We start from the raw sequence: 17,032 nt of genomic DNA, 5'->3' as shown, positions 1-17,032 counted from the left end.
CAAAGGCTGCGGCCGTTCTAGTTGCTGCAAAGGCAGCGGCCGTTCTAGTTGCTGCAAAGGCAGCGGCCGTTCTAGTTGCTGCAAAGGCTGCGGCCGTTCTAGCTGCTGCAAAGGCTGTGGCCGTTCTAGTTGCTGCAAAGGCTGCGGCAGTTCTTGATGCTGCAAAGGCTGCGGCCGTCCATGTTGCTGCAAACGCTGCGGCCGTCCTTGTTGCTGCAAAGGCTGCGGCCGTCCTTGTTGCTGTAAAGACTGCGGCCGTCCCTGATGCTGCAATGGCTGCGGCCGTCCTTGTTGCTGCAAAGGCTGCAGCCGTTGTGGATGCTGCAATGGCTGCGGTCTTTCTTGGCTGATGCTCATTTCTTCATGCTCATCTTTAATCTGCACAGTATCTGGTAGAAATCTGGATACGTCGTAATTATTGCCGTGCTGCTGCTGATTTAGAAGAGCCTTCATCTCTAAAAAGACAAAAATCACACAGAAAAATTAAGGAAAACTGTAAATGTTTAATACTTTGAAAAATATACAGTAAAATACTGAAGGCTAATTACAGCAACAATAATTGCCTTTAAGCAAAGAATGAAAATCAGTTGGCCAGATAAAACTTCATAAAACCTCTTACAAAATTGTGTTGGAAAATGTTGTGTTTCTTTGAGCTCTTAATGCTTAGTGGTAGTCCTAGCTAACCAAAACTATAGGACACCATTTTGTTTGAATGGCTCAGTCAAAGTCCCGACTAAAATCTAACGGAGAATCTGTGACATGACTCTTGCCGTTTCCATATGTTCTCCATCCACCTAACTGAGCTAATGATATTTTAAAAAGAACAATGGATGAAAATGACACAAGAGAAAAACTGTATCTCTAACAGCAGTAAAGGTGGTTGTACAAAGTATTGACTTAGAGGAGCTGAATTCATTGCATGCTGCACTTTTCAGATTTTAATTAACAACATTTAAAACCCAGATTTCTGAGAAATCATTATATACGGTGCAGGGTGAGGGACAAGTCTATTAAGGCCACAATAAACACTTAAAAATATTGCTTTCTCTGTGCTACAAATGTTGATGGGATTCTCACAAATTAAAAAATTTAAATCAGAATTGAGAACCACATTGCTTTTATTTTACACTTATTACTTTGTACTCAGTCCTTTCAAGGGATGTAAGTACTTATGAAAGGCAGTATACATGCGAAAGTAACTAAAAAAATTAAATACCATTAAAAAATCTAAGCAAGTAGATTTTTTTTTCCCATGCTGACTTAGGGCCTCTTTTTACTCGAACAGGTATTTAAATATTGTTTGCATCGCACGCCAAATTCCTGAAGGTAGATTTAATTGTCATTGATAAAATAATAAAATTAAATTATTGGCTATTCATTCGATATATAATACATACAAAATATTAACTTTCCAGTTTCATTAAAAACAGAGTTTGGGGATATAAAGTGCGCAGGAAATCCTCTGCAACATTACTCTATAATTGCAGGAGGATTCATCACCCATCACTTGACTTCCGCATTTAATATACAATTAGTTATTGCGTCATTTAATGTTAATGTCGAAATTTCTTCACTTTATCAGGAGGCACCACACTAAATATATTTATAATTAGCTAGAAGTTTCTCTGAAACGGTTACCAAACCACATGACGTGTCAGACCTGTCAAACGGGTCTAACGAGCAACCTGTGATAACGAACACACACAAAATTCAACCTAAGAAAACAGACCGAGCACTCATCAGGTTAATGGCCACTGAATTTCTTACAGCGTAGTTCCTCTCGTTAGTTAAGAAACCGGTGACTAACCTGCCCTCTGTAACTTTATCTCTGGGGAAAACGCCATGTCCAACATCCTGCGCTGCCGAGCGAGCTCCGCTTCATAATCTTCTACTCTCTTCTCAAACGCTCCCAGGATCTCCTGAGCTGCCGCAGTCAGGCGATCGCAGACAAACTTGCGCATAGTTTGAACTGGATACATGGTCAAAACGGACATAAATACGTTTCACATAAGAAAATAATCCGCAACCCGAACGGTTGATCCAACTTGGTCGGAGTCTACTGTTTACTTCCGCGTTGGACTTTAGGTGATACAGGAAAAAAAAACATGTTTGAGCTCGGAGCGCCACCTGCCGTTAAGGAATGGAAGTTATAATACAGTGGTTGCATGCATTTTTCTTGTTCACCCCGAAAGTTTGTTTTTTAACGGTAAAAATTTTACAGTTAAAATAAAACGATTTTATTTTAAAAAGACAGCTTAACTAACTAAGTAATCGTTGAAGTGTCTCTCAGCACTAACTGATTAACTGAAAAACAATTTTAATGACGCAAGTAGCTCTTCAGTAATATATATTTTTCTTTATTACCTTGGGTATAACTGATTATAGTAGATTATAGTAGTAGAGGTTTATGTAGGAAACATTATTATCGTGTCAAGTTATTTGACAAACAAGAACTTGTATCTAATGTGTTTCCCTTTTTTAAAAAAAAAAAGGTTTTTGAGGAAGATATGCACTTTCTGAGCCTATGATGCAAACACTGACAAAAATGCAGATAAATTTGATGTGTAGTTCATGTTTGTTTGAAACCCAGCCTACATTATCTTTAAATAATGTTCTGTTCTTGGGCAAGGCTGAGCTCTAAATGTTTCAGGATCCTGACAGCACCTCTACTGAACTTTGAGCTATATGCCTCATGTTTTATTCAGCTCCCTGGAGTCTCTGACTATGTTGTAGAAACACAGTAAGATGCTGTAAGTCTGAATTTGATCAGTCTTGAAAATCTAACTAGGTCAGGGTCAACAGGGTTTCTTCTCAGATTGCTCTGTATTTAGATTCCTGGCAGCTTCCTGAAAAACTGCTAGTGCTCCCACTATCTGTCATTGTCCAGATGATGCATTCAGAGTAACGTGCAGTAAATGTCAATTTATTCATAAAGCACTTTAAAAACATGAGTTGCACCAAAGTGCTGTTCAACAAATTTACCAGTGTAACATTGCTGTAGCAGCAATTTTTAGCCAATTGTTGCTGGGCATTGTGCCTAAGTGAAATAGTACAGGGATGAGAGTAAATCAGTAAAGACAATAATTATGAGTTATAAGGTACATGATAGAGAAGAAAAAATCAAATCAAATCATCCTCAAGTTTTATTCAGACACTTTAGTCCATTTGCTTTGTAGTAACATCTAATGATAGTAAGCTATCATTTAAAAAATTATCTGAATGACAACGCATGACAAATGAAACTCAAATGCAGAACTGCACCCAAAGCTGCAAACAAAATAATTAAAATAAACATTTGCTGGTGCAAATACTGAATCTACATATTTAAAAAAAAACATCTCATCAAGACTTCCACATTTGAATAAACATGAAGTTTATATGAAAAGAAATTTGATCAGACATAAAATTATGTCAGTTTTTCTAGACACAGATAACCACAGTAAGTTTCCTTTATTCGACTTTGAAACTTTTGAACTATAAATGTTTCATCTTCTTTGTTCTTCTTACATTTACAAAACTTACACTTAAACACTTTACAAAAGTCCCACCTCCTTCATTAGTTCAACAAACACACGGCTGTTTGACACGTCAGTCTGTTTGACACAAGGTCCGTACACCTTTATAAGACACATCCAAAGCTGCATGACGCACTATTCATGTAAGCTGCCTTAACTCAGGAATGCCACATTAGTAATTCCACTTTCCCTCATGAATCGAATGTCACAAACAAAGGTGTCCTGCTTATAAAACAATAAAAAAAAGGTCCTTACAAATATCATATTGTTATGATTTTATGCATGTTTTGAGAACAAAATCTTATCACAAACAAGACATAATGTCAGTTTGTGTATTTTGTGCCTTCTAAATAAAAAAAGGATTTGAAACAAGATGCTGAAAAAAAAAGTAAACGAACATATACATCAAGGAAAACATCCACTCATACAAGCAGGGAAACCTTGAAAGATATTTACACTAAACCTACTCTTTTGTTAGACAAGCACTTGGTCCCAGTTCATTCCTATTGGAAAAAAAAAATCAAATGTGGAAAGCGCTGGATACATTGTTTATCTTATTGTCACGGGATACATCTCCATTTGAAGACGGATTTGCAGAAAGGCTAGATCTCCTCACCCAAAACGAGAGATAAGAATGTTTCACTACTGTTCAATTAGTTCCAAAAAGGTGCTAAAAGGTCAAAGACATGAAGAACCGGTTTGAGGTTAGATACCAGGCCCAAATCAGACATAACAGCACTGTGACGTTGTACCACGTCCTCCCTTAATATACTTATTTTATACAAGAATAATATGCATATATGCCGTATAAATATAGCTTACACACAATAAAATGCACACACAAATAGCAAGACAATAAGCGCACTTACCTATGATAATAGTAACCACGGCAACCACATCTCAGTCTATTTCTGTCTAAAGCGTACAACGTTGAGTTTAGTTGGAACTAAGAAGCAGTATTTTATATCATCAGGGTAGCAATTATGTATCTACTTCGCAGAAGCAGCAAGTCTTTCTTTGCAGCAGACTGAAAACTGCAAGCAATGCTAATGTGGTAACATAATATCTTTTTGCAATATTTAAGAACTTAAGATTCAGGCCTACACAGATTATCAAGCAAAAATATAAATAAAAAATCAGAGAGAAGGCAGCAAATGCCCTGAACATGCATGCTCACAACGAACGTCTGCTCTACTACCAACATGGAAGATTTCTACAACATGCAAAGTTATCTACTTATATATATATTTTTACTTATTTACTTGATATCAAAATGCTCCCTCCAGGTTTGCTAAAGCTATACGTGCTGACCTGTGTGTGTGTGTTTAAGGCTGAACTCTCTCCCACATGTCACAGGAGTAGGAATTCTTGTCCGTGTGCATCTTCATGTGAACCAGCAGGCTGGACTGACTTTTGAAACTTTTGCCGCACGTCTTGCAGGAATACGGCCTCTCGCCCGTGTGCGTCCTGACGTGGCCGTCCAGTATGGACTTCTGGTTGAACCTCTTGCCGCACACTTGGCAGGAAAACGGCCTCTCGCCCGTGTGGATCCTCTTGTGAACGTTCAGTATGGATTTCTGGTTGAAGCGTTTCCCGCAGATGTCGCAGGAAAAAGGCCTCTCGCCCGTGTGGATCCGCTGATGGACCTGCAGGATGGATTTCTGGTTGAACCTCTTGCCGCAGATGTGACAGCAGAACGGCCTCACGCCCGTGTGGATGCGGAAGTGTCTTATCAGTCTGGACTTAAACTGAAACACTTTCCCACACGTATTGCATTTGTACTCACACTTCCTATCGACAAAAGAGTTGCATGAAGTTTTGAACAGGATAGGATTGTAGGCGTTGCAGATTCTGGGATGCGTCTTCTCCGGTTGTTTCGCACCATTGTCATCCGATATGATCTCGACCGACTCTGCCTCTGCCGAGTTCCTGTTGAGAGTTTGGGCCACATGAAGGTGATCGTGACCTTCATCATGAGGAACAGTGATCATGAACGTGTCCGTCTCCTGCTTCAACACAAGCTGCTCCTTCTGGGCCAAGCAGAAGTCTTCCTGTTCCTCTTTGACTTTTGGAAACCCCAACTCCAACGCAGAGTGACGGTCATGGTCAAAGAGCTGCTGGTCAGAAAGAAAGTTTTCCTCCTTAAAGAAAAGCGGCTGTGGTATGTCTGAAAGAAAAGGGGAAAAAATAAAAAATGAAGGTAATTAAGATATAATTTGCATTTAAAAATGGAAACTTTATAGATTTGACTATACTGTATCTGTACCATTATTTTAAATGTACCAAGCATATTTTCATTCATTTACGTATTTCTTTGCACTCTGTTGAAAGTTTTAGTATTTCACTCTTAGTTCTTCAGCTCATTATCCTCTATAATAGTTTGATGTATTTAGTCATTTTATTTCTTATAATTCCCTTATAATTGTTGCATAATTGCCGTGATTTTTATGCATGTTTGCTTTTAGTCCATACAAATAACTTTGCTACACGCATTTGTACAAAAAGTGCTCTACAAATGAAGTTTCTTTGATTTGTACATTTCTGAATCCTTGAGCTTAACTCTTAAAGTGGTTCAAATTGAAGCCAAAGAGGTTGCATCAGATCACAATTTATCAATTAGCTATAGTCAAAATCCCTGCAAATCAATCTATTACAGACCACTGATAGAGACAATAATTTTATGAACGATTTGCAAAAAGAAAGGAGCAGTCAATCCAAGTTGCTCAAGTTCATGTTTCTGAGGAAGCATTTTATAAGACAAAAGTCTTGGATATGATCCAGAGAGCAGGGTGACCCATGACTACTTCTAAGTGTTTAAAATATGAAAGATATAAAACAAGAATCCCACGTGACATTACAATCTCCATTTAAACTTTAGGACAAGGAATTTCACCTGAGTGCCATATGACATGAGATTCCAGTTTTGATTTCTGCTTGAACCTTCGGCCGCAGAAATCGCAGCAATACGGCCTCTCGACTGAGTGGATCTTCTTATGAACGTTCAGGATGGACTTCTGGTTGAAGCGCTTCCCGCAGACGTCACAGGAGAACGGCCTCTCGCCCGTGTGGATCCGCTGGTGGACCTTCAGGATCGACGTCTGGTTGAATCGTTTACCACAGGTGTGGCAGCAGTACGGCTTCACGCCCGTGTGGATGATCTGGTGCCGCATCAGCTTGGATCTGTACGGAAACGCCTTACCACAGTACTCACACACAAACTCGCATATTTTCCCCTTGTGAGTGTAAATAGGAGACTTGAACGTGATGGGACTGGGTTCACCGATTCTGTGATGTCTCCTCTGCAGTCTTGTCCCCATGCGTCTGGTTATTACAGAACCACTATGATTTCCTTCATCCTGGCCTTTGCTCACATCTTGAGAATATCTAGAGACAAGCTGATCATCAGTATTGTGTTCTGTTACTCCTTGAACAGATACTGTGTCTGTGGACTCCTCATCCACAGGATTTGACAAGACGACATTGTCACCTTCATCACAGGTAATACTTGGAAAAAGAGTTTCAACTTCCTCTTTCAGCTCAACTTCTCCTTCCTCGGGACTGGTGAGCATTTCTTCATGGCTCTCTGGAATCTGCTCTCTGCCTTCTTTTTTCAATATAGACTTCCTGTCCTGTCTTGTCTTGACCTGCAGCTCCGTTGGAATGTCCTCCACGTTAATGAAATCTTGTGAAAGCTCTGGATAGAAAATGAATACAAAACAGGTGATTGGGGGGGAAAATGTATTTGCTTGAATATCTCTAAGCTTCTGATATATCACAAGATTTATTTCTATTCTATTCATTTTTATTCAGTGCATTCATTTTTCTCCAAATTTGAACTTTGATTCCACCAATCTTTGTCGAACATAATCATTTAGGACAATTTTCCCTGATCACATTTCTTCTTCAAAGAATGGTTCCCCCACTTTCGTTCCAGTTTTTAAGAACTTGTTGCTAAAGAAAAGCAACCCCACAGCATGATGCTGCCAGCAACATGTTTCACCGGGTTAGTGCAATGCATAAAATTAGTTTTCTGCCACCAGCCTTGTTGCTTCCTCAAGGCTTATTGACAAAGATTTTTAACGTGTTAATAGACTACACATTCCCCAATTCTACATAAAGACTAAAGCTGAAGACTAAATGTTAAAGGAGTTTATAAGGTACCACATATCGGCATGAACCCCGACATTTCTGCAAATTAATCGTAATTTATACGTTACAATCTTTCATTTGCTGCAGCCACGCCCTATTGCATTTCAATACAAACCTGTTTTGTGCAACTTAACTTCAGGTTTCCAGGCGATGGTGAGCAGCCTGCGCTGACGGCTGATCTCTTCTTCGTAGTCGGAGATAGTTTTTTCAAACACGCATAAGATCTCCTGAGCCGCGGCCGTCAATCGCTCGTTTACGAACTGCCTCAAACACTCAACTGAAGACATTGTTGTTTAATTAAAGATGCATCATATTTTCATGCGATCCGTTAACGAGAATGCTTTTTTTGTTTACTTCCGCCGTGTGTCACACTGTAACAGTCCGGCTTTGATAAACAGTTCCACACCTTTATCGGATTCTCTTTACCACTCTTTACTAACTATTTTTTCTGTGATTTTTCTCAAAACCATCAAGTTATTTTTGCTTTTTTTTTTCCCTGCCCGCATTTATCTCGAAGTGACTGAATTCATGAGTAATTCCAAAGTTTAAGTTATGCTAAAAGTTGTGTACTGTAAAGCTACTGCTCACTTCAGGAGGGTAATCTGTCTCTTAAACATGAAGTTTAGGCACTTATTAGATGCATGGAAAAGTCTTTCTATGGAAGATAAATATCTATTTATATATTTATCAGTAGATATCAATTCAATAGATGTGAATTGATGGCCGGGACACCATTAAAGGGGTTTACCAGAAAGATTATTTCAGGTGTTACAAGGTAAACTGTGTTTTTATTTTTATTTAAAAATTTTATTATTAATATTATTCTAAAATTTTAGTGCTGACAGTGGTTTTTGGATGTGGAGCTCTTCTTGTAAATTGATGTCCATCTGTCTTGCAGAAAATTTGCTCAAATTTTAAGGCCAGCTGTTTTGGGATTGGGCTAATTTTCCCCTATAATGTAGGAGTAAATAGCAAGAAATATAACTCCTGTTACGTAAACAAAGGATAAATGAAGTTCAGGAGAATTTTGAACAAAAAAAAAACTTGAAAAACATTGAAGTGTTATTTATTTATTTATTTTTATTTTCTCATTGTTTCTCTTGCCGGTGTTACGTCAATCCGCGTTTCCCCATTAGTTATCAGAATGTACTGACTGAACCCAGAAAAAGATCAAAAGCACATCATTCGTAGCATTTATTGGGTTTATCTATTTGACTCAAGGTAAGTTTTGTTTTTCAGTTCTTCATTTTATTGGATGAAAATGAGCAAGTTTCATCATAAAATTCACAGGTGTTTCACTGGTGTATTTAGCAGTTTTATCAGCTTATCCAATCAAATATTTACTCTTGTTAAAAAGAAGAAACTCGTTTCATTCTTTAATTTTTGGAGAATTTTAGCAACATTTATTTTTGATCTTTTCCTTTTTGAATGTTATCAAGAGATGATTTTATGATTTTTGCATGAAACTGATGTAATAGTAATAGAATAGGAATCAAATAATTACACAAAAACAGGTCAATTTTTTTTTGTGGATGGAAAGGATGTTCACTGCCCTGCCGTGCAATCATCCAATCACAAGAGAAGGGATAAAGTCCATCCAATTGGCAAACATTAATGAGTAAACTTTACAATGACTGTGCCTTATGAAAGGCGGCACAAGCAGCAACACGCCTGTTGTACTGAGATATAAGGGGTAATAAAACTGGATTTATCAGCTGTGCTCAGAGCCAAAAAACCATCACTTTGTGAACTTGTCTAGTAGATCCAAAGAGGACTTAAACTGTGAAAGATGTTAAAGGAGGCACTGATTGGGACTCTGTGTGGGGCTGTCGCACTGACTATTGGTATCCTAATCGGTCACTTTGGTATCCAAAAGAACTCTGCACCATCCTGGGTGAATGATGTGGCGAAGGATGTGGACGAGGCCCTCATCCAGCAGTTCTTGTCTGAGGTGGAGACGCTTCAACTTCAGGAGAACCTTAGGTAATATGATTCTTTAATTCTTTGAATTATGTCATTTGTTTTATATGCCATGACAAAAGGCATTACACTGCAAACAATAAACATTAAAGCTGAAAGAAGCTCTGCAGTCCAAATTGGAAAGAAAAAAAAAATTGGCACGCTTGGGGGTCAGTCAAGATATTATCACATGTGCCTGGCTTTTTAAGACAAATTTGATCAAATCAGACTTTCCTTATCCACATGTTTCTGTGCAGGGAATTGACAAAAGTGCCTCATATGGCCACATCACCTGGCGACGAGGAGACGGTGAAGTATGTGCTAAAAAGGTGGCAAGATCCAGAAACTGGTCTGGATGAAGCCTGGAGACAGGAATATAAGGTCTACCTTTCATTTCCTGACCCTAAAAACCCCAACAAAGTCACTGTTGGTGAGTGAAACAGTGACACAGTGTCCATCCTCTGTGAACATTTCTCTTGTCTGGCTTGTGATTTAGTTTTTATTTGCTACTTTGCAATGAGTTTCACAGTACAGATGATTGTAATGTGTTTATTTCAGAAAACTCGGATTCTGTGCTATTTACTGTGAGAGAAAGGGAAGTGAACTACACTGCTGATCAGAATGATCCTCAGGTGGTTCAGCCGTTTGCTGCATACTCTCCTGCAGGACAAGCAAAGGTAAAAATACCTGAAGATTAATGCAATGTGTAATAATTACTGTAAATTAAAAGCATTTATTTATTATTTTCATCCCAAATCGAATTAAGAATTATCCCTGCAAGTAAAAAAGAAACAATTCCAAGTAAACAATGCTGATTAAAACTACTCTGGAGATAATGACCAGACAAGAAGCCACATATTCACATTTATAGTGAAATAATCACTGTAAAAGTAACTTAGCCAACTAGTAAAACTCACATGATGTTTTTAACTTTGACTGGAAACGGATTAAAATCTAACCTGTCAAAACCGTGAAGACGTCTAACATTTTCTGACTTCATATCAGTATATCTTTTTAAGAATATTATCAGAGCAGAGCATGTCTTTACACTGCAATTATCAGCTAAATGTTGAAAAAAATACAAGAAGGATTTTTTTTTAATTACTCAAAAACTGATTTCTTTTTATTAGTTTATAAGGTTTTACGTTCATCCTTTGACTTCTTTTATCATCGCTCTTATCATAAACTAGATAAGGACTGTGGATAAAAGCGGCATCTGTCACTGAATCATAAAATCACTGACAACTGCTGGTTATTTAGATTGTCCTTTTAATAAAAAATATGAAATAAGATTAATGCCTGAAAGCCCTTTTCCCCCTCAATTTAGTAATGGTTGGTTATATTTTTTATGCCTTTTATGTTTTGGACTATTCAGGCAGAAGATTCTCAAAAGCACATTCACTGATGTGATTGTTTAATTATAAAATACGTAATTTTTATATTCCCAGAGAAAAAAATCTGCAAATGTACATACTTGGTTCATTGGTTATGTACCAAGATGGATAAAATCAACCACAACAGCAACCTGAGCACAATTTGAGGAGAGCAAAGAGAAAAAAATGGCAGATGTTGCTTAATTATTTACAGTTTGCTGGTCATATTGTGTTACAGTTGTTGTTTTATTGGGACCACAGACGTCCATTTTGCAGCAGATAAGCATCTTCAAGGCCAAAAAGATCTTTTAAATCTCTAGTTACAATTCATTATAAAGATAGGGAGATTGGACCGTCAAGTGATTATCTGTAATGACTCACAGTAATTAGAGCATTGCTGCAAAACTATTTGGCTGATTTATTTTTTTATGGCTTTAGGGGAAACTGGTTTTTGCCAATCAGGGAAAACCAAGTGACTTTCAACATCTGAACAAGACCATTGACCTAAGAGGAACCATCGCAATCACCAGATATGGTGGAGCGGGGAGAGGACAAAAGGTCAGTTTTACTTGTTAGTGGAATTTATTTATTTATTTATTTATTTATTTATTTATTTACTTAGTCAAACAGTGACTTCTCCGAATCTAAGTATGCAGATAATTTGAACAAAATTCAGTTACTCACCAGATGTTGTGGTGTTTTTGATGCAGGCTATCAATGCAGCAGCCTACGGTGTTGTTGGGTTGCTGGTGTACACGGACCCTCTGGACATGAATGATGGCCTCATGTCGGACACCAATGAGACGTACCCACACTCCTGGTACCTGCCACCCACTGGTGTGGAAAGAGGCAGCTATAACAGAGACTTTGGAGATATGCTCACACCGTATTTGGCTGCCAAAGGTAATAAGTGGTTTTGTTAAAAAAGGAAGACTTGGTTTTGTCTTAACGTCAAAGAAACTCTGCCACAACATAAAAATCTGCAGCTCTCATATGTACTCTCAATAATGACTTTTTTTTTATCTCCAGAGAACACCTATAGAATCTCACCTGAAGACATTACTGGGATCCCTCCCATTCCAACACAACCAATTGGATTCGAGGATGCAAGCACACTCATTTGGTCTGTGGAAATTCGCTTGTGGACTAGTTGGGGCTCAAACAGAGTCATAATAACATCATTATTTATTTTTATTTTGGTTCAGTGCATTGGCAGGAGAGGCAGCTCCACAGGACTGGCAGGGAGGATTCAAATGTGTCTACAACTTGGGTGGTCCAGGGTTTAAACCTTCATCTCCCTTCAACGACAGGTTGTCAGCATTTCACAAGATACTGAAATGATTAGCAAGTCACTACAAAAACAAAAAAAATCAAATTATTTTTGATCAAATAAATTATGAATGAATTTATCTTGTGCATAACACATAATAATGGGTATGATTGCAGTCTAATAATGTGATGCTTACTCCTGTAAGCAACTGCATTAAGATAAGGAGATTGAAACCAAAGTATGAAGCAGAAAAAAAAATAAAGATATCGGGAAATGATTGGAGTGGAAAGAAGAGTTTATCACTGGCTCCACTTGCAACTAAAGTGTCTCTTGGATGATTGGACTGAATATGAACAGCACATACACTTAAATTAAATGAAAACAATTCTCCCAATCTACCAATAAAGCTTAAAGTGCTGTGAAACCTTAATTTACACTCAAGAAACCCGTTAATGATTTGAGCGTTGAGTCGACTGTTAACATCAATCTGTATCTATTTTACAGTGATGTAAAACTGGACATCCATAATGCAGGAAAGATTGTAGACTCCTCCAATGTGATGGGAGTTATCAGAGGAAGTGTTGAGCCAGGTGAGACAGGCAGACTTCTGTCTGATGTTCTCATGCGTATTTTCTTTGTAACCGTTTTGCACGTATGTCCACAGACAGGTATGTGATCTATGGGAATCACAGGGACAGCTGGGTACATGGCGCCATCGACCCAAGCAGCGGAACGGCGGTCATGCTGGAGATTACCAGAGTGCTGGGCAGAATGGTCAAACAGGGTGAGAAGAATTATGTAGCAGAGAAGAGAAATGGTTGTCTACCGGTTTTGATTGGTGACTATAATTTCGGAGCCTCTTTGTGACAGGAAAATGGAGACCAAGGAGGTCCATTATCTTTGGCAGCTGGGGAGCTGAAGAGTTTGGTCTTATTGGGTCTGCTGAGTACACAGAGGTAAAGTCCGTCCCAAAAATGAGTACAGCAAGAAAAATGAATTCATTCACAAATAGATACGGTCTCCACTTTCTCAATGGAGTAACAAAAAGTACTTGAATGAGACAAATGAGCACTTACTTTTTGTCTTGTGGTATATTTTAAAGTAAGGAATATAATTTTGCGTTACTAATTGCATTTATGTTCAATGAGATAAAGAGAAGTCGTATGTATTTATTTATTTTTTTGTGCAGGAATACTTCACCAAACTCAGTGAGCGTACTGTTGGTTACATAAACGTGGACATTTCTGTTTTTGGTAAGAAGTTGTACTTTTTAAATTAAACAGTTTGACAATATGATAACAGAACAAAATTAGTGGCATAATTGCTTGCATATAGTCTTTCATAATTACACACTCACATACAGGTGTTGGTGCATTTAGTGCACCAACACCTGAAGGATTTAAAAAAAATTTTGAAGTTCTTAAAGGAATCTTGCTGTGAATTGGAGTTACAGTGAAATACCAGTCTTGTTCAGTCCTGTACATTTGTTTGTGCAGCAAATGCCACACTAGGAGCTTCGGCAATGCCATCATTGCAAAGTGTCATCTTCAGAGCTGCAAAACAGGTCAGCTTTTCAAATCATATCTTTTCAGGTGTTTATTAAAAGTACTCAGATTTGGATAAAACTAATTTGCACTCATATTTAGGAATGTTTGATTATGAAGTATATCTTCTCTTCAGGTCGATGCTCCGGGATTTGCGTCCACATCTGTGTATGACAACTGGATCCGTTACGCTAACAGAACCAGCCCGACCCACGGACTCATTCCAAGGTACAGACCTGAATTATATTCAGACATAGAAATGTGTCCACTTTCTTTCTAAACCCTCCATAAGTTCCAGTGGGGTGAAAACCCAATGCGTCTCACAAAAATCTGGCTGCAAGTGGAAGAGGCAAAGTCAGAAGTTATTTTCCAAAAATTCCAATAACATGTATTAAGTGAAAGCTGCTTCTTCTTCTTCTTCTTCCAACAGGGTGGGATATTTGACTGGAGCAGGGAGTGATTATGCTGCCTTTGTCCATTACCTGGGAATTGCTTCCATAGATATGTCTTACACATATGACAAGGTAAGAAAAAATGTTTTCTTTGTACATTATTTCAAGGGGAATGAGGATTTTGAGTTTTACAGTGAGAAAGGCCTCTGCTGGATGCAGAGGGGCAGCAGACAGATGGATAAATGTTGGGACAAAACTGCGAGAAAAATCCAAATGTCAATAAATTACCAATTTAAAACAAAAATGTGAAAACAACACATAATGAAAAAAGTATCTTCATAAGTAACATATGTGCAACTGATTGTTTTCTGACTTGGAAAATGGAAATTTGCCTGTCGCAAGACAAAACAATTTGAAAGGAGTAAATACATATTTTTACTGCTTTTAATTACATTACGTAAACAATGGCATATTGAAAACTGCTTATACTCGTCACAGTAATCAATGGAAAAATCTCAATTGGAACCATAGCAATCAGATTCTCTTATAATTGCTGACTTCTTACATATTTCCACTGGTGTTTGGATGATCTGCCTTTGGTGAAAAACTCCAGGTCCTGGAGGTCCTGGGGGTTGAAAGGCCTCTTTGCCATCACCCTAATTTTAATCTCCCAACACAGACTCTCTGTGAAATTCTTATCAGTAGAACTGTTTGTAAACTTAAAACACCTCTAGACCTACATGTACTAGTGATTAGAATAATTTTTCATGAAACCAAATCCCTGAACAAGCAACACCATTTGCAAAGTAAGAACACAAAGAGAAAACATAACATAATAGCATAAGTGGCAGGGATGAGGTTTTGATTCCAGTAAAATGTAATATTTACAAAATACTACAGCCTCATTCTTGTCTGTCACCTGCATATTTCAGCTCTTGTTCTTCCTTGTACAGAGTAAAACAAACGCTCGGATTTACCCTGCCTACCACACAGCATACGACACTTTCGATTATGCATCGAGGTTCATTGATCCTGGTGAGTGTTGCAATGTCTTTCACTGTAATGCAGAATTATTGCATTCATACTGTTTTTCATGACGGTGAAGATGATCATTCCATTAATTCTACTGTCAGGTTCAATAAATGAGAAAAGCTATTACGTCTCCTCCTTTGTTCAAATCCCAAACCTGCTCCTCTTGTAGGATTTGTCGCTCACCAGGCTGTTGGCAGGACTGCAGGAAACATCCTCATCCGATTGGCTGACAGTCTGTTGTTGCCTTTTAACTGCAAGGACTACGCTGAGAGTCTGGAGGCTTACCTGAATACAGCAGTGACCATATACCAAAAAGACCTTGAAGCTAAAGATATCTCAATGGGTAAGTAAGTAAAATAGAAAAGAGGGAAATAACCTGCAGGAATATTTAGTTTTCTCCTCCTCTGTCAAATTTCCACATTGGTGTCAATACCAGGTCATTCATTTTGTGCTGCGTAGGAAATATGGATCACATCCTAAATTTGGCATTCAGTTCATAAGAAAGCCAGAAAGTGCTGAAGTGATTTGTGCTTCATTTCAGAGCCTCTCAGTCAAGCTGTGGCCAACTTCCGCAAAGCAGCAGAACAGCTGGAGAAAGTCATCCAGAGCTCAGACCTGGCAAATGAAACGTAGGGGCATGCTCGCATGCAGATGCAGTTAGTATGATGCCAAAACAATTTCAGTCTGCATCGCTCGCCGTCTCTTTTTTTTTTTCAGCCCGCTAAAGGTCAGAAAAATCAATGATCAGCTCATGTTGATGGACCGAGCCTTCTTGAACCCTCTGGCCTTTCCACATGAATATGGATTCAGGTAAGGCAAAAAAAGGTTTCATTTGCACGGTACCTTGCATTAAATTAGCATGTGGGTGGTGCAAATTAAACGTCTAACCGTTTCTCTAGCAAGTGTATTTCATAAATGCTGCATATGATCGGTAGCAAAGGTGGTTCAGAAGGGTGGTACTGATATCTTTTTTACTTCTCATTTCTCATCAAACATTGTTTTCAGGAGATGCAATGTTTCATTAACGTCCCACTTCTTTGGGATTTTGCGCTCCTTGTTTCAATATTCCACAGGCATGTGATCTGGGCTTCAAGCAGTTCTGGCAAGCCGACCTTCCCAGGGATAGCAGATGCCTTTGCTCAAGCTAATTCATCACATTTGGCCAGCGACTGGGAAAAAGTGCACTACCACGTGTCAGTAGTGGCCCAAGCCATCGAAGGGGCTGCCGACATGCTGAATGAAGTCATATAGGCAGAAACTCCTCGTATAAACTGCAATGATCCGTGGCTCCGTGTCTATTTATGAATGACACTACCTGCAGAAATTTTAAAATCAGTGTAGAAGGGTTATGTAGAGACACATGTGATGCAACTATTCAAAGTTATGCAAATGAACATGTCGTTTTTCCCTTTTAAGTGCTCTGTTTTTTCAATGGCGTGTATTTCAAGAGTATCCTGTCAGCATGTTGTGTTTTAGACAAAAGGAGGCTGCCAGCCTCCCTGAAATTCATCAAATGATTAAAGTGAAGTGAAACATACACATTACATATTCATAAGACAAATGAAAGAATTTCTTTGTTTTTAATGAAGATTCAATAAAACTTCCAACATTTGTTGTATTTAATTTTTCAAGGAGGTAAAGTTTTCTTCTGCTTTTTTAATCAGCTTGCGTCGATAGTTGTGATTCTTAATATTTTATTAATGGAAAGGCACCAATGTTCTGGCTGAGAGCTACCAAGAGGCCATGTTAGATTCCAAAATCAGACTTGCTAAGAATGGCTGATGTTTCCAGTTGGAAT

At 38.3% G+C, this 17,032-nt stretch overlaps 3 protein-coding genes across 3 annotated transcripts in view; 1 reads left to right on the top strand and 2 right to left on the bottom strand.

Moving 5' to 3' along the window:
* Positions 1-2,088, bottom strand: part of LOC103470641 (mediator of RNA polymerase II transcription subunit 15-like) — a 15,070-nt gene extending 12,982 nt beyond the window's left edge. The window contains exons 1-2 of the mRNA XM_008419251.1: positions 1,808-2,088; positions 26-455 (exon numbers count right to left, since the gene is read on the bottom strand). Coding sequence (XP_008417473.1) covers positions 26-455; positions 1,808-1,994 — 617 coding nt within the window. The 5' untranslated portion in view covers positions 1,995-2,088. The remainder of the gene's footprint in view (positions 1-25; positions 456-1,807) is intronic.
* A 1,037-nt stretch (positions 2,089-3,125) lies between these two features.
* On the bottom strand, positions 3,126-8,022 carry LOC103469959 (zinc finger protein 2-like). Its single transcript, XM_008418047.2, has 3 exons — positions 7,780-8,022; positions 6,409-7,209; positions 3,126-5,682 (listed from the first exon to the last, which is right to left on the bottom strand). Exons 1-3 carry the CDS (start codon positions 7,949-7,951, stop codon positions 4,841-4,843), a joined length of 1,815 nt encoding a protein of 604 aa, XP_008416269.1. The 5' UTR covers positions 7,952-8,022; the 3' UTR covers positions 3,126-4,840.
* A 1,178-nt stretch (positions 8,023-9,200) lies between these two features.
* naaladl1 (N-acetylated alpha-linked acidic dipeptidase like 1) lies at positions 9,201-16,862 on the top strand. Its single transcript, XM_008418046.2, has 19 exons — positions 9,201-9,647; positions 9,881-10,053; positions 10,182-10,300; positions 11,435-11,554; positions 11,707-11,899; positions 12,026-12,119; positions 12,202-12,306; positions 12,771-12,856; positions 12,931-13,050; positions 13,137-13,222; positions 13,456-13,519; positions 13,763-13,830; positions 13,947-14,038; positions 14,241-14,334; positions 15,156-15,237; positions 15,404-15,577; positions 15,776-15,863; positions 15,952-16,044; positions 16,308-16,862. Exons 1-19 carry the CDS (start codon positions 9,454-9,456, stop codon positions 16,483-16,485), a joined length of 2,223 nt encoding a protein of 740 aa, XP_008416268.1. The 5' UTR covers positions 9,201-9,453; the 3' UTR covers positions 16,486-16,862.
* The last annotated feature ends 170 nt before the right edge of the window (positions 16,863-17,032 follow it).

This window comes from Poecilia reticulata, linkage group LG9, assembly GCF_000633615.1.
Source record: "Poecilia reticulata strain Guanapo linkage group LG9, Guppy_female_1.0+MT, whole genome shotgun sequence".
NCBI classification, from domain to species: domain Eukaryota; kingdom Metazoa; phylum Chordata; class Actinopteri; order Cyprinodontiformes; family Poeciliidae; genus Poecilia; species Poecilia reticulata.
This window is presented reverse-complemented; position numbering and strand designations above follow the sequence as displayed.

What these genes read in the sequence shown, in the direction of transcription:
- naaladl1 (XM_008418046.2), top strand. Translation starts at nt 9,454, where the DNA reads ATGTTAAAGGAGGCACTGATTGGGACTCTGTGTGGGGCTGTCGCACTG. An exon ending in CAGAGGAAGTGTTGAGCCAG is followed by an intron (nt 12,857 to 12,930) that starts GTGAGACAGGCA and finishes GTATGTCCACAG; the next exon opens with ACAGGTATGTGATCTATGGG. An exon ending in CCACATGAATATGGATTCAG is followed by an intron (nt 16,045 to 16,307) that starts GTAAGGCAAAAA and finishes AATATTCCACAG; the next exon opens with GCATGTGATCTGGGCTTCAA.
- LOC103469959 (XM_008418047.2), bottom strand. Translation starts at nt 7,951, where the DNA reads ATGTCTTCAGTTGAGTGTTTGAGGCAGTTCGTAAACGAGCGATTGACG. An exon ending in AGTTAAGTTGCACAAAACAG is followed by an intron (nt 7,210 to 7,779) that starts GTTTGTATTGAA and finishes TTTTCTATCCAG; the next exon opens with AGCTTTCACAAGATTTCATT. An exon ending in TCATGTCATATGGCACTCAG is followed by an intron (nt 5,683 to 6,408) that starts GTGAAATTCCTT and finishes CTTTTCTTTCAG; the next exon opens with ACATACCACAGCCGCTTTTC.